This window comes from Magallana gigas, chromosome 5 (genome assembly GCF_963853765.1).
Source record: "Magallana gigas chromosome 5, xbMagGiga1.1, whole genome shotgun sequence".
Classification (NCBI taxonomy): domain Eukaryota; kingdom Metazoa; phylum Mollusca; class Bivalvia; order Ostreida; family Ostreidae; genus Magallana; species Magallana gigas.
In genome coordinates this window covers 8,175,832-8,201,927 of record NC_088857.1, presented here as the reverse complement: position 1 = coordinate 8,201,927, position 26,096 = coordinate 8,175,832, and the positions used below count along the sequence as shown (strand labels likewise).

General features: G+C 35.0%; 2 protein-coding genes across 2 annotated transcripts in view; both read left to right on the top strand.

Moving 5' to 3' along the window:
- The first annotated feature begins 2,094 nt into the window (after positions 1 to 2,094).
- On the top strand, positions 2,095 to 10,755 carry LOC105317915 (uncharacterized). The gene is made up of 5 exons (XM_011414729.4): positions 2,095 to 2,193; positions 2,544 to 2,866; positions 4,152 to 4,254; positions 8,499 to 8,652; positions 10,204 to 10,755. Exons 2-5 carry the CDS (start codon positions 2,752 to 2,754, stop codon positions 10,366 to 10,368), a joined length of 537 nt encoding a protein of 178 aa, XP_011413031.3. The 5' UTR covers positions 2,095 to 2,193; positions 2,544 to 2,751; the 3' UTR covers positions 10,369 to 10,755.
- Positions 10,756 to 18,533: 7,778 nt separating this feature from the next.
- LOC105317913 (RNA polymerase-associated protein CTR9 homolog) overlaps positions 18,534 to 26,096 on the top strand; it is a 35,828-nt gene continuing 28,265 nt past the window's right edge. Inside the window, exons 1-15 of the mRNA XM_034482142.2 lie at positions 18,534 to 18,671; positions 19,151 to 19,249; positions 19,650 to 19,889; positions 20,270 to 20,359; positions 20,680 to 20,858; positions 21,129 to 21,324; positions 21,748 to 21,855; positions 22,069 to 22,188; positions 22,329 to 22,445; positions 22,634 to 22,723; positions 22,951 to 23,079; positions 23,633 to 23,816; positions 24,134 to 24,222; positions 24,335 to 24,520; positions 24,990 to 25,077. Of these exons, the coding sequence (XP_034338033.2) occupies positions 18,630 to 18,671; positions 19,151 to 19,249; positions 19,650 to 19,889; positions 20,270 to 20,359; positions 20,680 to 20,858; positions 21,129 to 21,324; positions 21,748 to 21,855; positions 22,069 to 22,188; positions 22,329 to 22,445; positions 22,634 to 22,723; positions 22,951 to 23,079; positions 23,633 to 23,816; positions 24,134 to 24,222; positions 24,335 to 24,520; positions 24,990 to 25,077 (1,957 nt within the window). The 5' untranslated portion in view covers positions 18,534 to 18,629. The remainder of the gene's footprint in view (positions 18,672 to 19,150; positions 19,250 to 19,649; positions 19,890 to 20,269; positions 20,360 to 20,679; positions 20,859 to 21,128; positions 21,325 to 21,747; positions 21,856 to 22,068; positions 22,189 to 22,328; positions 22,446 to 22,633; positions 22,724 to 22,950; positions 23,080 to 23,632; positions 23,817 to 24,133; positions 24,223 to 24,334; positions 24,521 to 24,989; positions 25,078 to 26,096) is intronic.

The following is a 26,096-nucleotide window of genomic DNA, read 5'->3' as shown; positions in this document are numbered from 1 at the left end:
AACCAAACAGTTAAACAGCCCAAACCGACAACGAACCCGATTGTAATAATAATACAAAAAAAACCTGCCGATTAAATTTACAACACAATGCTTGACACTATTTTATAGAATTCATTTGTTTGTTAGAAATGATAAAAGGAATGGTACAGGAAAAGGAATGGTACAAGTAACGCACGATATTATTACTGACTACATACTGGCTTCGTTTATTCAATACACACCGAACCCGATAACGAACCCGAACATTAAAAAATTGGAATATAAAAAATTAATTTTCTCGAAAATATGTCAATCAGACGCTACAAAAGTGTAAACTTGATCTGTAGTTTGACATTTTGAAGCTGTTCAGCATGTTTCATATTATTCCTCAAATGCATAAAGAAAAAAGTGTGGAAAACTGAAGTGGGACAGACAGACGGACTGACGGACGGACAGACAGACGGACGGACGGACGGACAGACGGACGGACGGACGGACAGACGGACTGACGGACGCAGAGGAAAGCTATAGTCCCCTCCGGTGAAACCGGTAGGGGACTAATAAGATAACTTTCAAGGGTCAAGCCTGTAATTGAAAGATTCTGTAGACATTTATGGTATTGAATAATTTGTGTACATGTATTTTGTCTTGCACCACCTCTTTATATGTTGTACTGTATATGTCTATGTATTGTGTATTTTCCAGTGGAAAATGTTTTTAAAAAATCATGGTTTATATATTTTTAAGTGTAAATATAAAGTAACAAAATCTTATCGTCTTTTTTCAATTCATATTAAGTGTTGATTAAAATTTTTATTGATAGAAGGATATCCCAGTTGTATCGGGTTCCAGAACTGGGAATCAAATTCCCTCTGATATACGTGTGCTAGTATACACACATATCAACTAACCCTTAACTCTAAAAACAGTACAACATTCTTTATTTTTCCTAACACGAATAAACAATTATGTCACAGTGGTATGAAAACCAGACGAATATTTTTTTTTTAGTTTTGCTTTTAAAAGAATTTTTAACATATGATATTTAAGTTTCATATTTTTGTTTGCGTCTTCAAGGACGCATACTGTTTTCTTTGGGTAGGCAAACATAAAATGACCTTGTATTGGAATATTCAACCAATAGGGACGGATTTGTGTGTTTATTCTTAAGAATACCAAGCCGTGTCTATACATCTATTCAGGGGCCAATGTCAAATTTTTTGTCCTTCAAATATATCAGAGTTGTTATTATGAAAGCTGAAAAGGAAACCAGTTTCTTTTAATGCTTTCATCTAGCTATGGATTTTTGAATTTAGAAAAACCCATACATTATCGGATGATTGCTGAATATTGACGGGAAACTCAAAAGATTTTTTTTGGGGGGGGGGGGTGGGGGTGGGGGGTGTGAATGATGAACATTACCTCTGCCATTCCCTAGCTTGCCAGAACAAATTAAGAGACCTGCATCCGTTGTGGTGAGTCGACTTGCAGAGGACGAGATTAATTTGCAACTCATTAATTAACAAACTAGACGGTTCTCCATCTATAATATTACTACTAATAGTTGTTGCTTGTTTCTTCCTTGTTGCTTGCGAGACACATTGAATTTGACTGGCACACTCTTCACAACTGTCTTGTTTAGATATACAACTGACACCTATAAAGCTCATACATTGAAATGTTCGGTCTAGCTCCCTTCAGATTAATCATCGATTTTTTTTAACTCGTTTTCTCGTTCAAACTTTGAATGTTTGACCATAATTAAATCTGCGTTGTTTTGTTTTTACGGTGCAGCCTCCGATCAATAAAATAATCTCTTCTTGTCTGTTTGCTTTGCAGTGATGTTAAAGGGTACTGAATTACTACGAGAGAGAGAGAGAGAGAGAGAGAGAGAGAGAGAGAGAGTATGGACGGACAAACAGTACACATTTTTGTTGTTTTGATATGCTTGTTACATTTAAAGTTAAAAATTACAATTTACAAATGTTAACTTAACTATTACAGTTTAAGTCTATATTGATAAATTTTAAACTTATAATGTAACATACTTCCAACCACTCGTAGTTATCTTTTTTTTTACTCTCCATTCAAAAAGCCCTTTGACAGCTGTTGTAGAAATTGCCTTCAATCGATCGAGTCCTCCCTTTCTGATTCAACCAGCAAATATTGCAAAGTGACCAGAGACAGGGATTGTTGGGGATTTGAATTATTCAGGTATGTTGGCATCTGCGCAAATTAAATGTCCTCTGTCTTTTAATAAAATTTATTTTTATAACAAACAAAATCCTGTGCACTTCAAGTGCGCTTCAAGTGGAATAAAACACCTGTATTTTAACAACAACCTATAGATCCTCTTTCCGTAGAAAAGGTTCCTTCTTGCTGGGATCGATCAGAATTGGCTGCAAGCTCATAACAGTTCATCAGTCATTAGAAAATTTGTCATCGTTTGAGAGTGGAAACAAGTCTTCCGTCCGTCAGTCTACACGAGGAAATTCATTATCTGTTTACCACGTCAAAGTACATTGTTTGTGTTTTAATAACGCGCACCTCTATTTCTCCTTCAGGTGTCGCGTTTCAGACTGCCGTTGGAGAGATTATTACATCGGACTTGATTGGTCGACCCCTGGGGGTCAAGGACTCAGATAGCGCAGTCAACAGCTGGACGGTAATAGGGACACACCGAGGCTCCGCGAAACATGGCCAGAACTTTAGGAGGGATGTATCTTACTGCCCCGGGCTAGTGACCTCAACCAAGGACAGGTTTCAGGGAACATGGGGAGCAGGGGGGCACCTGCTAGCCTAGTGGCTTTTGGACTGCTGGCCCTACAGGCTTTGTATATGTACTGTGTGGCGGGTGATATAGAAGAAGAGTTTCTGTTAATTCAAGGTAGGTTTGTTTTGATGGCGATTTCCCCCGAAATCCCATTAACACTTGGATTTTGTTTCCTGTGTTAATATTTGACTTTACGATAAGAGGCTGGATTCGTCAGTTGTTTGTGTTGTTCCCGAATGTCGTTATGTCATCGAGCAATAGTCTAATGGTTTATTGTACTCGCTGCTGGCCAAGGGTTTGGGAAGGTAATGGCTCATCGCCATGTGCATACCAGAAATACACACTAAAGTTATTATGATCCGTCCGAGATGGCGAACATTCGTCATTTTTTTTTATCTGATGGGGACATTTGTTTGGTCACATTAATGTATAAAAAAGTTTATCATCGATTCTAACATTGATATCTGTTCCACAAACAACTTAACGTCTCTTAGTCTCGATAAAACGTGTTTGTCTAAATGCATCAAAGCTTCATTATGGAATATAGAAGTCGGTTTAGTAGACACATGATTATGTTATTAAACTAACTTCAACAGCTTGTCGTCGCACACGGAAGGTCAAATTAAGTGTGTGAATTATAAATAACTTGTTTATCTCTTTAGGTGTAAATGTAAATTTAAATTAGTGTAATTTTTTACGTTTACTAGATGCATTAGTTAAGTATATCAAAAATTTTAAAAATAAAAGTAGCCTGTTTCATTTTAGTAAGCCACTGGCGAAATGAATGTACATGTATTATATTTTAGCTGGGACAATTTTATACTAAGTATATACGTCCCTGATTATAGCTTACTTCTTCCACTCCCTGGTATAAGACATGTGACACTTCATTTTAAGGAGTGTCCACTGCTACTTTGATTCTATCAACATAGCGTCAAAGATGTTGCATGCACAGGTGCAAAGGATAATTTATTAAAAAATTAAATAAAGTCCCGGGGGTCTATATACTTGGGGTGGAAGGGGGGGGGGGGGTCGATCCTGTCCTCATGCACCTGTTGTTGCATGGTAATAAATGTGGCCTTAACCCTGAACTATTAAACCAAAGGTCAGTGATGGCAGCCATGTTAATTGTCATCTTTAATTAATATCTCTGAACGTCTGATTGTCGTCGTCAAATGCATGTTGCCTTCAGTAGGACAAATAATTTACTTTAAAAACAATCCTAGGTAGCGTTTCGATTGATCATTTTGTTGCTGCACTAGACAAACCTGTAAACATCATCTGTCTTCCTTGTTGCCATAAATGACAAAAATAAGGAAACAAAGCAGGTTCTGATTTTATTGACGACTGGTTGGCAGAAATAGAAACCTCATTAAATATGGAGGCCTCTGTTTTACAGATAAATCTTTCTCCAACGTCACCGTGTATGGCAGAGAGGTTTCCTGTGGCCAGCACAGGCCGGGACTGTTCCCCACGGAAACATGGACATGTAACGACATCAGGTAATACGTGAACATGAACGGGTATACATGTACGATGTGACTAGAACATGAACGGGTTTATGATATTACATAAATATGAACAGGTATAAGATGTTAAGTGAACATGAACAGGTTTATGGTATTACGTAAACATGAACAGGTATAAGATATTACGTGAACACGAACAGGTATAAGATATTACGTAAACATGAACATATATAAAATATCACGCAGACAGTAACATATGTAAAATATTGCGTGAACATGAACAAATTTAAGGTATAACGAGAACATGAACATATATATAAAGTATTATTTGACATGAACAGATATAAGGTATTGCGTGAACATGGGCAGATGTAAAAAATATTACGTAAACATGAAAATGTTAAAAGTATTACGTGAAGATGAAGAAGTATAAGGGAGTGCGTGAGCATGAACAACTATTTGGTATAACGTGAACATGAAGATATATAAAGTATCTCGTAAAAATGAACAAATATAAGGTATTGCGTGAACTTAAGCAATTGTGTATTACGGTATGTTTGCAATAACTGATATATTGTATAACGTGAGCATATCAACGAATGTAAGGTATTACGTAAACACGAAGAAAATTACGGTATTAAGTTTAACATGAACAAAAAGATATTACATAATCTTGAACAAAAATAAGGTATTCATAGACCTTAAGCAGACGTTTAATAAAATCATGCATCACTTGAACATGAACAGATATTAGGTATTACGTCACTTTGCGTTTACATATAATGACATCAAATAGGACGTAATAATGTAAAATAGTTATTTAAAAACATCTGAGAAACGTCTAACGATATAATGTGGGCATGTACAAAAACAGATATCGGGTATTACATGATTAAGGAGCGATATCAAATATTGCATGAGCATGTAATGTAATAAAAATTACGTTATCATGTAGTACCGCACATAATTTAATATTCATTCAGTGACCTTTACTAAACGTCGACATATTAATGTATTAATTTGTTGTAAGTGGAGATGTAAGAGCATAGTTTAAAGATTACTATAAATTATACTGACGATGTTAACGTTATGACATTAAAAGTTCTTGTGACTATTTCATCAGTTATTATGTCGACATGTAATGACATCAAGTACCCATAGGTGAGTGGTGGTCTGAATGTTGTCAAGTGTAATTCATGGGGACCAGTTTGCAGTGCAATGGAAGTATTCCACAGTACCATACGGAAATGTAACTCTTATATTTATAGGAACATGTGAACATCTATGAAGTATGGTGGCATATATCTGCCCCTTGTGTGCAAGTTATTTTTCTATCAAATATGTTAACATGCAAGATAAATATGTTGACATGCGAGATAGTTATGTCAACATGCAACATAACTATGCTGACATGCAAGAAAATTGCAATCAAATGAGAATTATAAAAAATCTCAAATATCGCCAACATGTGACATCCAAGATGCTAAATGCAACTTATTTATGTCAACATGCAACTTATTTATGTTAATATGCAAGATAAATATGCTGACATGCAACTTATTTATGTCAACATGCAACTTCGTTATGTTCACATGCTACTTATTTATGTCGACATGCAGTTTAGTTATGTTCACATGCTACTTATTAATGTCAACATGCAACTTAGTTATGTTCACATGCGAGATAAATATGTTGACATGCAACTTATAAGTTGCATATCAACATAACTAAGTTGCATGTCAACATAAATATGTTGCATGTCAACATATTTATCTTGCATGTTAACATAATTAAGTTGCATGTCTACATAAATAAGTTGCATGTCGACATAAATAAGTTGCATGTCGACATCAAGAAATTGTATGTTAACATAAATAAGTTGCATGTCGACATAAATAAGTAGCATCTTGGATGTCACATGTGGACGAGATTTTAGATTTTTTGAGATCTTATAAAAGTTTTATTCGATAGCAATTTTCTTGCATGTCAACATAGATATGTTGCATGTTGACATAATTATCTTGCATGTCAACATATTTATCTTGCATGTCGACATATTTGATAGAAAAATAACTTGCACATAAGGGGCAGAGATATGCCACCATAATGAAGCGTTAATCGGCTACACCAAAATTGTATTGTAAAAATTGTTGTCTTCGTGTACTTTTTCTTGGTCTTTTAACACAGATACGTTTTTTTATTCTTTAAAACCAGTGGAATAGTTGAGCTTTATTGCGATGCTCTGTACATGTGAGACAACTGCATCGTTATCCCCAGAGTACGACACCACGGTGATCATTGTAACACGCTCGTCATTGTGCAGTGTTGGCACCGTCACCACGGTGATCATTGTAACACGCTCGTCATTGTGCAGTGTTGGCGCCGTCACGCTGTAGCGTCCTTTTTCGGGAACTTCTCAGTCTGAAGCGTCATACTCTTATATTCTTGTTACTAAAAAAAACCTTGGTTGTATTCTTTCTTAGAATTATTTCCTGTTGTCGAGTACACTGATAAGTGGACATGTTTTGATGAGTGGAAACAAATACGGTTGTGAACAAACTGCGTCGTTGTTCTTGAGTAAGGTGCTAGAACGTTTTGCAACGCAGTGTTACAGCGCAAAGTTGGGTCGTGTCAGTTTACTTTTCTCACTTTATGAAAAATTCATTTTTTTGAAGTGTCAAGTTGGTACGTTTGTCATTAGCAAGAGAATAATAATATTTTTGCAGAAAAAAATGGCATTGAAAAAGATGCGTCTAGGAATTATATTAGTTTGTTATTGGCAATGGCTGCAACATGACCCCTGTTGTGAACTTCCTGTTAGTATAATTGGTATCGGACTGTTTGTTGTCTGGGAATGATATAGTAGGCTGTAATGGTCTGTACATAAAGCTGTTAACGATGTGCTTTAGTATTTAGTGGTTGATGGAGCCCCAGGGTACCGTGGGTTCACAGGTAAACTACACAGTCATACAGACATTAGACAGCAGACGGATAATAAAAACTCGTCAGGCGTGCATCCTCTTAATTGGAATTCTCCTCTTCCTGGTTAGTATTTGTTGTTCAAAACTGGATTGGTAGAGTCAAGTGATTAAGATTTGATGCGCCTTAATGATGTCCCGACCCATCAAATTTTCTTCCAGTTGCTAATCCCGTAATTCTCTTACAGCTTCAGAAATAAAGGAGGCATTACTTGTATCTTCCTAGTCTTAGGAGGTATTCATATTAAATTGCTCACATAACTCATAACGCAAATAATTTTAATACAATATTATACATGTAGCTGGCTAAACACAAGTTAGATGTGACAATAAGTCTGAATATAATATTGCATCCGGTCTAACGTTTGGATATAGACCCATAACAAGGTTGGTGTCATTAAAATGAGAGTCGATCCCGGAAATATTAAACCTGTTTGTTGGTGTCATTAACATACCTACATAATGTTTAGTGCTGCTTTCAGCGATATTTAATCCGGATGATCATTTATATGCAAAGCAATGTGTAATGTACGGGTCATTTGTCGGTGCCCTAATCTAGAGTAGGGGTAAAGAAGTCCGCACCCCCCCATCGAAATTTTAAACTTTTAAACTTCACACAGTAGAGTTACCGAAAATAGGCCTCGGACCTCGGAACCTCTCCCTCTGGTAGAAATTTTTGGATCCGCGTATGCTAAATGGTTCCGTCTCTTAGAATACATTAGTCCCAGTTATTCTACTAATTCAGTCAACAAGGACACACAATACAAACAACTGCTGAGGGCCGCACCCATATCTGGTATTGATATCATCAATCAACACCTACTACTATTGATTTCAGTTGCACTCAATACATCTTCCGCACAGCCCCCCCCCCCTTATACATTTTAGTGACTAAAGATTTTAATTGAACTTACAAAATCACCAAAGGAGGCATGGGACTCTTCGATATTGCGAAGTGCTTTACATTTTTTTAAATGTTTAAATGAACAATAAAATTAATTTCATTTCTGAACATTATAATTTTCAATTTTTTTTCTACCAGCGTAGCGCAGTGTCAGTTCCTGATCTGCAAGTCATGATCGAAAACAGATGGGGCTTTCTTAATTTTTACATTTCTAAAAATTTATGTTAAAATATTTTACGATTTAGATTTTCAAAACTTTGATATTATTTGATTAGATCCAAACTGCAGTTTTATTCTTATTAAAAAATTATCGTTTTAAGGTGTCCAATACACCTAGGAGAGCTATGATATTGTTAGTTAGTATTACCGGTAATAGAGGTGTTTAATTTTGACAGAGTGGATGGCATGAGGATAGCCTACGGCTACTATCCAGGCTTAGGCGCAGATTCAAAGTGCACGGAGACGGGGGGCTTCGATGAACTGAGGGAACTCTGTGAACAACTGCGGAAGAAGTCTGTGGCCTTTACCGGCAAGCTGTGGGGAGCACAGGTAGAGAGAGAGAGAGAGAGAGAGAGAGAGAGAGAGAGAGAGAGAGAGAGAGAGAGAGAGAGAGAGAGAGAGAGAGAGATATATTTATCCTTATTAATCTTGATCTCGCCACGCCGTGTTCTTGGATACTAATGGACACAAATCGCGGGCTTGTCAACATTCGTCCGTAAGGAATTTCCGCGCCGGATCAGTTAGGAATAGCAAATGGGCTTCCTAGAGTATTGATTATGGAGGGAAAAACTAATATATGAAGCCAATGCAACCACTGGTAGAACTAATAATGAGACACTTAGACAGGCTTCGCCGTGTTAATTCTTTGTCTATCTCGGCATGTATCAGCATGGAACATCTAATCAACGGCCATTGAGATCAGCTACCATCCTCGATGTGTACGCCAATATGTTCCTACATGCCGACTGTTAATGACCAGAAGTGGCTATAGTAAATCAGGTGTTACGGAGATGCTTTTGGCTCATTGCAACACCTTTAAATCTCTTCGTTACATAAAAACTAGTTGCCTTCCTTCTGAACCAGTTTAGAGGGCAGTGGTCATTTTTAGACTTTGTAAGATCTATAACCCTTAAGAAGAATATAAAGATATTTGAAAATGTTCAAATACTTGGTATTTTAAAAATGCTATTTTTTCTTCACTATATAATAGTTTATATGTAAATCTGATGGACAATTCGTTGACCATCCTGACTCCTTTAAATAAATGCTAGTGTATCCTGCTGAGTACTTTTAATGTGTTGAAGCTCAAAGCCTTTCACTTTTAGGATATAAAAGACAGTTGTCTGTGTTATTACCGGCAACCTGCGTTGAACATAGTGAATACAATCGTTTTCCGCATGTCAGATAGTTTTATGGACATGCCAATAATACAATGACTCATCAAAATATGACTAGGTCTGGATTGTCAACAGGGACGCATGGTTCGTGGACAGATTAGAACAGTGAGATTAGTTTAGAGCTATGGGTGCAACCATAATTATGGTATTCCTTGAAACAAAGCACGGCTGGAAATATAATTATAAATCGTATTTTTTATGTTAGAGATCAAATAGAGAACTCAACGTAATTCTCTTTGTCTTTATTGCGTTTTTTTAATTCGGAGTTCTTTCCTAAAGCATACATTGACTTTTAAACATTTTTCGACCTCACTCGCGTTCGGGATCATAACATCAGTATTAATTGTCTTTATTTAATTGTAATACACCAGTCAAGAGTGCGATAATCATTCTTTGGTAAAGCTTAACGTTTTAGTATTTTCCTTATCATTAAATTAACCTCAAACATCGCCACCATTCCTTATACCGAGTTTAAGTTATATGTAGCAGAGCAAGAATAACCGGTCTGCACATCAGCCTAAATGTGAACGCAATTCAATAAAACAGTGTTGAAATTGCTTATTGCAAATTGATTTTTTTATGCCAACCCCAATCTGTTAAATTTTTATTAGAAACATGATAATATAATAGTATTTTTTATGAATACAAACTAATATTTTTGTCAGTCATATAATCATGTTTGATGTGTTTTCAATGTTCTCAGGTGTCCAATGCTACCTGTGATTTTACCAAAGATACTCGCGTGACCCTCAACATGGTGATCGGGGGCTTTGAGTGGCAGGAGATGGGGCCAGGGCACGGGATGATAGAGACATTGCAGTGTACTGCCTTCCCCAAGGAAGAAGAACACGGGGGCACGGTGCTCTAAGACTCGCCTTGTGCGCGTACAATCACACAAACTACTCAAACCATTAACATGACGTCACTTCCTCTGTCTTGATCGCAATATGCTTTGCTTTACCGCAGGTGTATATTTTCCCTTTTTACCCGCAAACTTTCATTCATTCATGACGGGACAGTAATCCAGAACTGATAGCGAATCTTTTACTGTGATGATACAAACTGGATTGTTATTCGTCTAAAAGAAGAGGATGGCTCGCCGGAATAGATGCTACAGTTCTCTCCCTTGATTTTGATTTGGGATATATTGCTACAATTAATGTCTGTACATACATGTGAATACCAACCGTTATATTGTCTCTTAACTGTCCATGTTTTGTTTATTCGTTCATCACAGAATAAATCATAATATAGATTAGTTTTTTGTGAAAATGAATACGATCTATCTGTATGTTCTGTACTCTCTGTCCGCAGACGATCATTGCTGAGGTCAGAGCGCCGTTATCTTGTCAAATATTATATAAATAGTGCCTGTTTGGGAGGGTAACAGTTGAAATTGACACCCCGAGAAAACCATTGTCAACCGACGCGAAGCGGAGGTTGACAGTGGTTTTCTCGGGGTGTCAGTTTCAACTGTTATCCTCCCAAACAGGCACTATTTATTTTGTTATACTGAATGTCTTAATTTTAAAGAAAAACATCACTGCTTTTAGATAGGAATAATGTGAATTCTAAGGCGAACCGTTCGCGCATGATTTTCTCGCATGTAACAATTCGTATTGTTATACTTTCATGTTAAATACTGAAATCTGATTGGTTAAGACGCAGTTCATAATCCTTTCTATTACCCTCAGCGTTAGCAACGCACTTAGCAACGGGTAACATTAAAAATTGTTACATGCGCGAAAATTATGCGCGTACGTTCGCTTTAGAATTCACGTGATTCCTATATGAAAGCAGTAAAAATTAAGACATTCAGTATAACAAAATAAATAGTGCCTGTTTGGGAGGATAACAGTTGAAATTGACACCCCTCGAAAACCATTGTCAACCTCCGCTTCGCGTCGGTTGGCAATGGTTTTCTCGGGGTGTCAATTTCAACTGTTACCCTCCCAAACAGGCACTATTTATATAATGTTACCCGTTGCTAAGTGCGTTGCTAACGCTGAGGCAGACATGAAGTTTCATGAATCACTAGAATGTCATCGGAGATTGTAATTTCATTGGTCAATCTTTGTTGCCATGGTAGCCTGTAAATGTGCCTAAACAGCAAACACCCAGCACATAATATTTCGAAATCATCTACCATTTTAAGTTTTGTATATTTTTGAACTAACTATTTAAAAATCTGGTAATATTGCCAAATATTTATGTATCCCCTTTGGTATCATAATAACAATATTATTCTACATTTCCAACAAATGATAAAAAAAAAATGAATATAAAATACATTATCCATTTTAGCTTATCAATTTATTCAATTTGTGATATTATCTTCTCCAACTTTACAAATAGAAACATTTGATTGTTTGAAAAAGACATTAGTAGGCATATGTTATTGCCTTTTTGATCATGTAAAGTAGATGGCTATTTTGATACAGCAAAACATGAAAATGATTAATTCTTTATTCTATGAATACCCATGAATGAAATAATATGATGCATGCATTTTTTCTTTGACTGTACTTGGCAAATTGTTACTTTCATCTAATACAAAAGATTTTGGGCGGACATCCCCAAAACAGCAAGTACATGTAACTGGCAGTGGTAGTAAGTTTTGTTTACATTGTATTTACGATATACTCTCTCTCTCTCTCTCTCTCTCTCTCTCTCTCTCTCTCTCTCTCTCTCTGTGAGACAGTTGCTGAGTACAGAGCTATAAATGTATCACATACAATTGGAACAATTTAGTGCCGCTCGGATCTATGTCACCTAATTCTGGTACTGATGTCGATTCCATGGCTGCTGATTTTATCTCATTAAGTTTATATTGCTTTGTTTTGATCGCACAGAACCCAATAAACGACACCACTCGGGGGGTTTTCAGCTTTTATAATTGATGTTCTTCTTTTTTTAAACAAGTCTTTATCTTTTTTGTGTGTTTTAAACCATTGACTTCTTAGAACTTCAATACTAATGGATTTTAGTACATGCACCTTCTGATTCTAGACCAAAGATAATAATGATTATAGTCTTCAAATAAAAACAAAACGTATATGTTGAATTCAATTTCCTAGCTGTATAAACAGATGATTAATAAATGTCTTTGTATACCAGAAATTACAATTAGACGTTGGGGTTTTTAATTAGAAGGACCTGTCTTAATTAATATTTATTTATAAAAATAGCTGAATAAAGAATAAATCTGTCGGAAACTGTCAAGGAGATTAATTGTATTCAACAACGGTGGGCAGTGGGTGACGACATGAACACCACTTTAACTTATGAAGAAGAAAAAAGAAAAAGAGAGCAAGACTGAATCAAGACAAGACTGAAAATACACTAACACGTAAATAACAATTTTTTTTACATTGACGTACATGTACCTGTATTATGGCTACTATACAATATGGTGAACATTGCAGAGGTCAGACCGACAGAGGGCGCCTTTCGACATGTTGTGTCCATATAGCCAATCCCATGTACAATGTACTGGTATCAGGCGACAATTAAGACGGCTCGATGGTCGTGCCAACCTATATATATATAAAGTCATTATTTTGGGTTTTTTCTTTACTTATGTTAGTTTATGGCCAAAAATACCATATATGTCAAAGTTTAAGGTAGATTTGATGGTTAATTTGTTGACCAGCCAGCTTCCTTAACTCATTACGGAATAAACTACCACGTTCTATCTTAGCCTACTGAACTGCACTCGAAAAACACCATAGGAACATCGCTCAAAGATAAACCTCAAATTGTGCTGCCGTTTTTTAAATTGTCAAGAGATGCACGCATTAATCAAGGATGTTGTTTCCATACTACATACTTATTGTTAGAGAAGTAACACTGGAGACGCTTTAACAAGTAAACAGAGAATCTTCCTTTTCCTGCATAAAACAGCTCAAATTGAAGATTACATTGAAATTGGACTTTTCAAGAATTGGCTGAATTCAAGTCTCGTACTAGAACAATTAATTTTAAACAGTTAGGTGACAGTTTCAGTCACTAGCTTCCGTGCGTGATGTATTCATTAATGATAGCACATTTAAAAAAAAATTATGATTGCATTCTTGGGAACATATGACAACAAAAAATAAGGTATCGAGTACTGTATTTGCACAGATTTTCTAATATTTGAGTAATTTTCTAGAAGCAGATGCAAGAAAACAGACTTATCCTGTGTGTGACGTTATATTATATATGGTATTTACTGGGAGAAGAACTGGTATGTGCAAATATAATACACTTAACGCGGCGTATCAATGTTTTATTAAAGTTTTGTGATTCAAAGAATTCAAACTTCTATAACAATCTTATATCTATAACAAGATTGTTATAGACAGTATCAATTTTTTTTGAATTACAAAACTTTAATATAACATCAATATTAAATTCCTTTTATCCGTGCATACAAATATATATATAGAAAGTATACATGCGCGGATCTAGAGATGGGTCAGGGGGTTCACACCCCCCCCCCTTGCAAAATTAAAATTTCTATAAATTTACATTATAAAATTATCAAAAATACGCCTAAGACCCCCCCCCCCCCCCCCCGGGCAAACTCAATTAACCGTCGGACACCCAACACTCCGTGGAAAAAAAATCAGGACCCGCGCATGACTGCAATAAATCAACGTACATTATGTGGAAACCGACACTCATATATTCATACAACTTAAATTTTCGATGGCATATCAGTTCAAAAAGTATCTAATTGTCTTATCACAACAGTAACGACGTGCACTTATATAATTAATTTTTTAAAACAATAGATATCACATGTATTCAAAATTGTGCATTTTATCTAGATATGACCATGATTTAGTTATATCGTATCAGACAGTTCGCTCAATCCGATTACTTCAAAATCGTACCACCGGTGCTCCCGTTTTACGACGATGCGACATAGAGGACCAGATTTTAATCAGATTGACATTTCGCTGACATTCAGGGGTCTTTCCCTAAGGTTTCGTTGTGTTTAACGCTGGGTGATTTTGTTTGTCTGCTGTAAACAAAGGCAGACTGACATCTAATGTGATTGTGTGGCTTACTCTCACTGCGTCTTTTCTGATTTTTTCCAGTTAAAATTGGTTGGAATTCCAGGGAATAATGACAAATATCAGCTACACATATATAATTCCAGTGTAGACACATCTTTATGGGTTTCTCCCCCTCAATCTGACAGATACCTATTGATCTTTGTGGTCTGTCGGAGATAAAGAGTCTTAGGATGTGAGGGAGACTATATGGTTTCTTTGCTGAAGCAACTGAAATTTTACCAGATAAACGCCTCAACGAAATATTGTTTGACATTTTACTTCTGTCTTTCATACTGTCTCAAATCTGGGGTTCAATCTATTTAAATTATTTCTTCCGTACGCACATAATACTAATAACTGTAACATTATTGTGATAAATAATTAGAAGAGAATGTTGAGCTACATGAACACGTAATGAACCGCACCAAATATAACTCTGCAAGCGCGGATCAATTTTTTTTTTTACAAGGGGAGGGGGGTGTTTGCAGGGGAAGGGAGTTTCCAATACCTATTCTGTAACTTTATGCCATGTGGATTTATTGGATATGAATTTTTTAAAGGGGTTGTAGACCCCATAAACATCGCCTTAACCTAGTTCCGCGCGCGCAGGTCTACTTATTCCGTTTTGCGAAACGGGAACACACCGTTGTAATGGCAACTACTTAATTTTAAAAATGACGCCCGCTATTGTTATAAAGAGTCCTAATATATTGATATTTATGCTTTTATATTTTTTGTAAGAAAACACACTAAAAACTAACCCAAAACTATTTCCAACTTAGAATTATTGCAAACCCTATTCAATGGCATGAAAAATGTCAATGCACTGTATCGATAAACACATCGGCACCTGAATAAAACGGAATAGAGAAACTTAAAGAACACAGATTCTGAATCATGACTATTTTATTTCTTTTTTCAAAAGTATGACACTGCTCATCTAGCAAATATATATATTTTTTGGTTTGGATTGTTTGGTGTTGTTTTATCTACTAGATAATCACATTGTTCATACTGACGCCATACTGAATTGTAATAATTAGTTTGAAGTCTCGTAAACACACAAATACCATAATAAAACGTCATACACTGTATCTGGTAACGGCATTAATTACAAAAAACACGCGATGGCAGGATATTTCAAGAATAATATCCTTTATAATTTATCATCATTGTGAACAGCAATCTCGATCTTTTAAAATATCCATTTTTTCTCCAAGAACAAGTTACTAAATATGACAACTTATTCTAAACTTTTCTCTGTCGTTATAGCGATTCCCTGTTGAGCTATGATAAGGTTCTACTGACGCCTTCAATGATTAAGTACCTTGTAACAAGGTTCTACTGATGCCTTCAATGGTCAGATACTTTGTAACAAGGTTCTACTGATGCCTTCAATGGTCAGATACTTTGTAACAAGGTTCTACTGATGCCTTCAATGGTTACGTACTTTGTAACAAGGTTCTACTGATGCCTTCAATGATTTAGTACTTTGTAACAAGGTTCTACTGATGCCTTCAATGGTTACCTACTTTTTAACAAGGTTTTACTGATGCTTCAATGGTTACGTACTTTGTAACAAGGTTCTATTGATGCCTTCAATGATTTAGTACTTTGTAACAAGGTTCTACCGATGCCTTCAATGGTTACCTACTTTTTAACAAGGTTTTACTGATGCTTCAATGGTTACGTACTTTGTAACAAGGTTCTATTGATGCCTTCAATGGTTACCTACTTTGTTGCGTTGCTGATTGTTCTGTTATGACGTCTATTTTGTCTTATATGCAGTTTAACCCAAATGATAAAAACGAATAGCTAAATGTAGCGCTTTTCATATATATTTACATTCATATTTTCAAATGCATCGAATACCGGTTGTTAATTAAATCATTACCAAACGATATTTAATGTAACGATAGATGAACTATATTTCTAATTGTTAGAATTTGATATAGATGTTTTAAGAGTATTAAGATCCGTGATTCTATTCTATGAGATATCTTGATATTGTAAAATCAGAATAAATACCACTCGATCAACATGCATTACATCCCACATCTTTCTTTCATTATATTTTGTCATTAAGATAAGTCCACATGGTTACTTAATCCCATTAGGAGTACTGCTGAGATTAGAAGCTCTCTTCCATCATGGCCCCAGTACTAGATTCACAGCAAGTGCGTAGCTATAAATTGTCAACATTTCAAAAATCTTTTCTTCTTCGTCCTCCGCAAATTGTAATTGATATCTGGCTTTTCAGGCTTTTATCAGGAATAAATCTATTGGGATTTTTTGTTTTCCAAAGATGCTGTCTTCTTCACAGTATATATAGGGATATTCTGTTACCATGGAATCGGTTCTAAAGATGTTGTTTCAAAAAGAAATTCTACAGGTATGGACCTGATGTAAAAATATGGAGGTTGTATTTTTTTCCACCACCGGCACTCCTAAAAATTCTTTTTTATACTCAATTACCCAACCTACAGACAGCTAAAATAGAACTTACAAATTACAAAAAGGCGTTGAATAAATACATTGATTAAAGGAATGGGATGCACAGGGAACTCACACATTTCCATTATTAAATGGATCCTGCAAAAAAAATGATTAATGGTGTACTACAATGTCTATATATCAAATCAAATTGATTTGCGTAAATTTAATAACTTTTTTTTTTATTTTCCTTTGTTGATATCAAGAAAAATAAAAGACTATTGTTATGAACTTTTATCTGTAAGTTGTCAGTTTAATATAAGACTAGTACAACAGTCAAATATAGTGGATCGATCTCTCTTGGTTCAAACGGGGGTTTAATATTTGGGGTACATTATAATTATCGATAGAAGATTTCTTCAGTTTGTTTCGTATTCTTCATAAACTTAACTTGATGCCAAAAACCGCAACGTTTAAAATCATCATTCTTCACAACAAATGAAATCTAATTAATTATTGTCAGTTATATCCTATATAGAAGCAGTTTTACGTCAAACTGGTATAGTTTTCGATTTCGTGGTAAGACAAATCAATTTCAATCCACAAGCACTTAAAAATCGATAACGTCATGTTCTAAGTACATAACACTGACTGATCAAATTTCGATCTTTACATCTAATCCGGTTAATTAAATGGAGACATGATAAAATTTCACACATTGCCGTGGATTCGCAAAGAAATTACTACACGCTGGGGACTTCTATCTAGAACACCGGATTTAATTTGTTCAGTCGATGTAACTTTATTTGTATACCACTAAATATTATGTGTTTTGAAAACATTAAAAAATTCTCTCTCTCTCTCTCTCTCTCTCTCTCTCTCTCTCTCTCTCTCTCTCTCTCTCTCTCATTACATTAATTAAATAAAACATAATCTGTTTCCATGCTTGCAAAACTATCACGAATACGAAAAAGTGTTATTTAATAACTGCAGAAAAAAATTATCCATTTTTATATTCTTCTTTTCAAATTTATAAATCAAAAAACAAAGAAAGGGCATTTATTTTATTAATTTATCTAGTATATTTTTGTACGTAGTTATGTTATATTGTAAAAATTCACCAATCAAATTTTTCCAATTATGAATTCTAAATGAACAAAGTAATATATAAAGTTCTTTGTCATGCACAACATGTCTCTGCTGTTATATACTCTCTACACCAACAAAACCTATTCCACCTACACGTAGACCAACCATTAAATGTGTTTTCCTTATAAAAAGACATTTTGACACATTGCATGAAAAATCTTGTTTTGGATCAGTATGTGCATTATAATACTTCTCTTCCCTAACGTTACACGCTAAAATAAAGTTGGAATTTTTAAAAATTCTTTTCTTAAAAATTCATACAAGCCTCTTAAAATAAGGTTTGAATTTTTAAAATCCATAAGCCATATTAGTTTACCAGTTGAACAGCATTTTAAAATATATACTATAAGTATAAATGAAATGCGCAAACAGTATTTTAATCGGGATAGGCCTACCATAAACCATCAACCAATTAACCGGAAGTTTGTGAAAAGAAAGAGCACCACAAGCCTGAATGCTACCCTGATCAGCCAACAGGTTGGTCAACCTACAACCTACAGTAATGTCTGGCTCAATAGAAATCCCTCTTCGGGACACCGATGAGGTAAGTAAAGTATTTTCTCTGTGGATGCACAAACCACGCTGTTGATCGTCAACAAGAGATGCGTGTCAGGAACCCTCGTTTGCTGTTGCCGCGTTATTCTTCTGTTTTAGTGATTTCAGCGAATAATTGTCAAGCATGCCTTATCATACATTGGAACATACATTGTAATTTATATATTTTCTTAGTATATATCCTTAAAGTTTATCAGCACTAAACAATGAACTTTTAAACGTGTGTGTTGGCTTGTAGTGAAACACACATGTCAGTCATGTGTATGGACACCGGCCACACCATACATGTACATCCATTCCTGCAAAACGCCCACTGCGTTTTGTCACTGGATTGTGACATTTAATACTTTTTCATATACTTTTGTATTTAAACATTAGCTGAGTTGTGGATTAATCTTGATTCTGTAATTCTGTTTTTGTGAGTTGCGATATACACAATTTGACGCTGTTTGCAATGGTGTGTTACAGGTGATTGAGTTGGATCTGGACCAGCTGCCAGAGGGGGAGGAGGTACTCAGCATTCTGCGACAGGAAGTGGCCCCTCTTCATATCTGGGTGACTCTAGCTGTAAGTTGATATTGTTTTGCTATATTTGATTTTTTAAAACCAGACACACAGGAGTGCAATTTGTTGATTTAATTCTATAAGTGATGCCAGTGGATTATATATACTTGAGTTAAATGATTTAGATATGACCCTTTTATGATCTTAACTGCATGTATAAAACACATAACATAGTAATCATATTTTGAGCATCTTTCTCATTTGACAAATCTATCACTGTAAATTGAAAAATAAGGAGTTACTAATTCCAAAATTGTTTTTGTTAGCTAATTATTTAGATTTGCATTTAATATTCGTAAGATTGCAATACTTGGAGATTTACCTAACATGAAGAAGTTGTTTTTCTTTTACATGATGCATGTAAGCTTATGGCTAAATGTTGGGATATTGTACCTCCTTGTAGTTGGAGTATTACAAACAGAACTATGTCCAAGACTTTGTCAAGATTCTGGATGCCTCCAGAACGGATGCAGGGTTGGATTATCCCAACTTTGAGAGAGATCAGATGCGAGCTCTTGACACACTGGCTGCATACTATGTCCAGAAAGGACACAAAGAAAAGAACAAGGATAAGAAGAGAGAGTTGTTTACCCAGGCTACCCTGCTGTACACTACTGCTGACAGAATCATCATGTATGACCAGGTAAGCTTACCGCAAAAGAAGTGGGTATTAAAAGTTTACATACCCCCTTAAAAAATACAAAATATATATGTTTGTAAAAATCAGACCTAGATTAATTGTAATATTATTATAATTATTGTCTATTTTCAGAGGGATGTGAAGTGTATGTGCAATAGACCCAATGTTCAATTACAATAAATTATAATATAATGCATTACTTTCTTGAAAATGTTGATAATATTGTTCAATTTTAATTTTATTTCTATCACAATTTTTTTTTTGGCTAATCTGTCAACATCTGTCCCCTTTGGATAACGTTTTAGCATTGAAGCATAAGTTTGCTTTTTTAATTGTCATTTGTTGGAATAATTTTTGATGTGATGTTTTCAATAATTCCTTAGAACCATTTGTTGGGTCGAGCCTACTTCTGTTTGTTGGAGGGAGACAAAATGGAACAAGCTGATGCACAGTTTAACTTTGTGTTGGGTCAGGTATGTATTAAAAGGTTTCTACTTTCAATTCTTCTATTAAAAAAATACTTTGTCTTTCCCTTTGCACTTTGATTTAGAAGGTCTTTCTGATTTATATTGAGGAGTAAATAAATTTAATTCTGTAGTGGTAACTTGCTGTATTTTTTAAGTAATTCTTCTAATCCCCCACGAAAACATTGTAAAAGAAAAAAATGGTATAAACATATTAATAAAGATTCTCCATGTGTAATAGTCTCATTGATTGTAGAAATAAAGCCAATAATATTGAGAAAATTGGTGAAATGTCTAATGTAATCTGTATGATTTTGATGCTGCTACAGGCAAACAACAACATCCCCTCACTCCTGGGTAAGGCCTGCATCGCCTTTAACAAGAAGGATTACCGAGGCGCCTTGGCCTATTACAAGAAGGCACTGAAGACAAACCACAACTGTCCGGCCTCCGTCAGACTCGGCCTTGGTCACTGCTTTGTCAAACTCAATCGTCTCGAGAAAGCAAGGTTTGTCAGTTGTAACAAAATCAAAGCTTATCATTTACTATAAAAAGTTACTTCCCTTTACTTACACAATCAATATCACAGAAAAGCATTTATTGAAATCTTAGAATTATAGAATACATGTACTTAGTAAAAGTTTATTCTCAGTATGAATTAACATATATTAACTATGTGCCAATATTAGTTAATAAAAAGAATAAAGAAATTTGTAAATCACAATCCATTGAGCACAAAACACAGATATTTCACGGGACACTTTGGCTCTTTTTGTAGGATGGCGTTTGAGAGAGCCCTACAGCTGGACTCGCAGTGTGTGGGAGCTTTGATCGGTCTGGCTATTCTGGAGCTGAATTCTAAGACACAGGACTCCATCAAGAATGGCGTCCAGTTACTGTCCAAAGCCTACACCATCGACTCCACCAATCCCATGATCCTCAACCATCTGGCCAACCATTTCTTCTACAAGAAGGTAAAATAACACAACTGGTTCTGTCAATTTTAATAATATTAAATATGGACAAGATCAGAGAATGAAGCATGTATTAAAATTATACCTAATTTTAAAACTGAAGGTAATAAAGGGAGTTTTACTCCCATTGAATTGCTAATCATCCATTCAAACATGCATAATGTTGTATATTTTCAACATATTAATTTTTTGGTACATGTTAGTTTATGGGTTTTTTTTTATATAAACAGAAATTTTGGTGAAACTTATTATTTAATTGATCTACTAAACTTTTGGTATCTGTAAAGTTAGTAGATAAATACCTGTGTTGCAATATGTTATGTAGAGACTTACAAGTTCTTCTAAAATTGATTAAATTTATGAATATATATTGTGCAATTATCAGCATTTACCCCGGTAATTAAATTTTCATGTTTGCTCTAGGATTACCAAAAAGTACAGCACCTGGCCCTCCATTCTTTCCACAACACAGAGAATGAAGGCATGCGGGCAGAGAGCTGTTACCAGCTGGCGAGAGCCTTCCATGTTCAGGTATGAGAACAGACCCTCAAAACTATGCAGGTAGAAAGGAAACTAAATCTCCAAATCATGGGTGTGATATTAGTGTGAGATGTATAATTTCAATGGAAGAAAGTAAAATGGAACTTTACATTTGAAAAGGGAAATAGAAACAAACTTTATTTGTAGAAAAAAAGAGTTTGTCCTGTTTTACATTTATAATATAAGATGTTATTAACCTTGCAGCAAGACTATGACCAGGCCTTTCAGTATTACTACCAGTCCACACAGTTCGCTCCCCCTAACTTTGTGCTGCCATTCTTTGGACTGGGCCAGATGTACATCTACAGAGGTGACAATGAAAACGTAAGTCTACACGCTGATTACTGCAATGCAAGTCTACAAACTGATTACTGCAAGGAATATTCAAGGAAGTGGCAGTATGGTCATGTAGAGCCATCTATGGTCTCTCTGATTCTGACTCTATGATTTTCTTTGTCCAACAGGCCTCCACCTGTTTTGAGAAAGTTCTGAAGGCTCAGTCAGGGAACTATGAGACAATGAAGATTCTGGGTTCCCTGTATGCCAACTCATCGGACCCCGCGAAAAGAGACATAGCTAAGGTGGGTTCTTTTACAGTAATAAAAACATATCAAGGATTCAAAAAGGAGGAGGAGAAAGGGTGGGGGTCTTTTTTTGTTATAGCTAACATGGCCAAGTTGAGTCCTATAATAGATTTCTGAAATGTAGGTCTAAAAGTTTGTTGTTTTAGAAAGATTATTGAGAAATAATAGTATATTTGTAATTGTAGCAACACTTGAAGAAGGTGACAGAACAGTTCCCTGATGATGTAGAAGCCTGGATAGAGCTGGCCCAGATCTTGGAGCAGCAGGATGTACAGGTAGTCTCCCTTACACAAATGTACAGCTCTACTCAGCCTTGTTAACTCTTAATAATGGAAAATTAAACCTTAAAGCATGAACTTATATTGTAAACAATTAAATGTTCTCTTAAGATTTACAGGTGTAATTTTAGGAGAAAATGTAGAGATTAATGTTTCATTTCTTAGTTTCAAGTTTTATATTTCTTTATTGATAATCTAAAAATGAGAAATAAATGTTATGACAGGGAGCTCTGTCCGCTTATGGAACAGCGACTCGCATTCTGAAAGAGAAAGTAGAGGCAGACGTTCCTCCGGAGATCTTGAACAATGTTGCAGCTCTTCATTTTCGACTTGGAAATCTCCAAGAGGCTAGGGTAAGTACATGCAGTGACAGTGAAATCTTACACTGTTTTGAGTAGGATATTTTAACATTTAAACAAGCAAGTTGTGTTATATCTAATAATGTTTACTTATCAAAACACATTTATATGATTAGTACATTATTTAATTGTTATCCCGGTGACAATTGTGAGTATATGTTTGTCCAATCACTTGTTGCTTTAAACAATCTGTTTAGTTTAAAAACATGAACTTGAATATCATTGACTATTTTAAAATACTTATTTAGCATTAGGGGTTAGAAAAAAAATATATAGTCAGTGAGTTTACAGATTTTGTTTTCCTTGTTATTCATAACAAGAGTTTATACCACCATTTCTCAGATGTGTGGATGTTAAAAAATTATACTAAATTTTTTATTTTTGCATCCTTTGATAATGATAAAAAAAAGTTCTTTGACTTTAAATTCTCGCATTGGTATTTATATGCAGTTGAATAAATTGTTTCCTGTAATTAAGTTATGTAGACAATAAAAATTGTTTACCTGTCTAAATCTTACTAACTTTTTTTGGTTAATATTGATGACAGAAATGTTACGAGGCATCTCTGGAGAGATCTCGCAGTGAGGCCCAGCATGATGAGACATACTACAGTGCCATCTCAGTGACGACCACCTATAACCTAGCCAGGCTGTATGAGGCGACTCACGAGTATGACGATGCCGAGAGACTGTACAAGAGTATCCTCAGAGACCATCCTAACTATGTCGACTGTATGCCATATTGATGATCTTAAATATATTGACAGAATATTGTCACATTTATCTTAGCTATGTTGACCTATGTCATATTGATCCTAGCTATGCTGACTGTATTCCATATTAATCCTAGCTATGTTGAACTATGTCAGGATAATCTGAACTATGTCAAATTGATTCTGTGTGAACTGTATTTAAAATAAGTGAACAACAACCAGTACTAGAAATATTCTTAATCATACTTGCATATCCAATTCTTGATTTTTCTCTATAATTTTGCATAAGAACACTGCAACTTCAGCAGTGATAATTTTATTTTAAACACATTGTAGGTTATCTGAGATTGGGATGCATGGCTCGAGAACGCGGCCAGATTTACGAAGCCTCTGATTGGTTTAAGGAAGCCCTGCAGATTAATCAGGTGACCACATACATAATCACAAGATTAGCAATTGCATGCACTTCAGACAGAACAACTCTGATTATTGGTCAGAACTGTTTAGTACAAAATAAAATGTCTTTTCATTGATCAGGATCACCCAGATGCTTGGTCTCTGATTGGAAATCTCCATTTAGCAAAGCAAGAGTGGGGACCAGGACAAAAGAAGTTTGAGCGAATCATTGGACGACCTAACACCAAAGACGATGCCTACTCTCTGATCGCCCTGGGCAATGTGTGGCTACAGACACTACACACACCAATGAGAGACAAGGACAAGGTACCTAGTCGTAGAAAGTCAAGTGGCGAAGTAGAAGTATAGACAGAGAATAAGTAGTTTTGTAGTTTCTACCATCCTCTTTATGTCCTCATCCACTACTTATCCATATTATTAGTCAGTCAGTTCTATAGTTATAGAGCAATCCAATTTGATAGCCTGTAAATCAGTATTTTAACATCAATAGTCTTTATTGTTCAAAACTTCAATTTTATTTAATTTTGTATTAGAAAAAGTTTTATGTATCAGTAATTTATACAATTAATTCATCATCATGAAGAATTAGCATTTTGTTTTCAGCAACCATTTATCTTTTTCGATGTAAATGCCATGTACATGTACAATAAAATGTATTGAAACAAAACAGAGTATTGCAGAATGGCTCAATGATATGATTGACATGGTATCATTAAGCTGATGATGATACATATGTATGTACCAGTATGACACATTAGGTTTTGTCTTTTTCCAGGAAAAACGTCACCAGGAAAGAGCTTTGGCGATGTATAAACAAGTGCTCCGAAATGATGACCGCAACATCTGGGCCGCAAATGGAATTGGTAAGAATAAACCAATGAATTTCAATGTATGTGCACTATCACATCACAGACTCTGTAAAACCAGATTGTTTGGGGAAAAGGGAAGCTTAGTCAATGTCTAGTGTAAAAACACTGCAAATTTAGATCTCTCTTCACTGGGAAAATCACGATCAAGTCTAAATCATATCATAAGTGGTAAACTAAGAGGAGCTAATCAATGTTTTGTATGATAGCTCTTTAATAACAAATGTTCAATTATTCCTGTTAATACTGATTTCTGTATGTGATAAACTTTCCTGATTTAATTCTGTTTCCTTGTTTGAGGATTATTTTAAAAGTAAACAAAGAGCATTGAAAGACCAAAAAAATACACATGTACTTAATCGGGTATAAAAACAAATTGAAAAAATAAATAGGGAAAGAGATTTTATTGAAAGAAAAATATGTGAAAACATTAATTTTTTAATTAGGGTTTTGCAATCAGTTTGAAAAATGAGCAGGAACTTATATTTTAAGATTTAGATAATGAATTGATTATTTACATGATTCATGAACAAAGGTGTTCCTTAAGGGCCCTCACCGTACAGAAAAGTTTCTCAAAAAGTATACAGTCACTTATTTTTTTTTTAAATGGTATTTTAGCATCTGTACAATATGATAATGATTTTAGAAATTGTCATATTTTGGAAAAAACCTAATTTTTAAAATATTTGTGCAATAAAAGTAAACAAAAAAACTCAAGTGTATTCAAACGTGGAATCTGCAGGAATTTTATCTGATTCCAAGTCTGCTGCATTAAGAAGTTCGACACACAATCGCGTCAATATAATCAATTTCCCAACACGGTTGTGACGTACTGGCATAAAAAGTATAAGTCACAGGGTATTGAGGACCCTTCAATCATTTTAAAATTGATAATCAGGTTTGTTAAGATTATTAGATCCATATTATTTAACTTTGTCTTGCTTTTGTTAGACACTTCAAAGAGATAACAACTTTGCAAATCAAAATTAAAAGAAAATAAAGGGTTTTGCAATGTA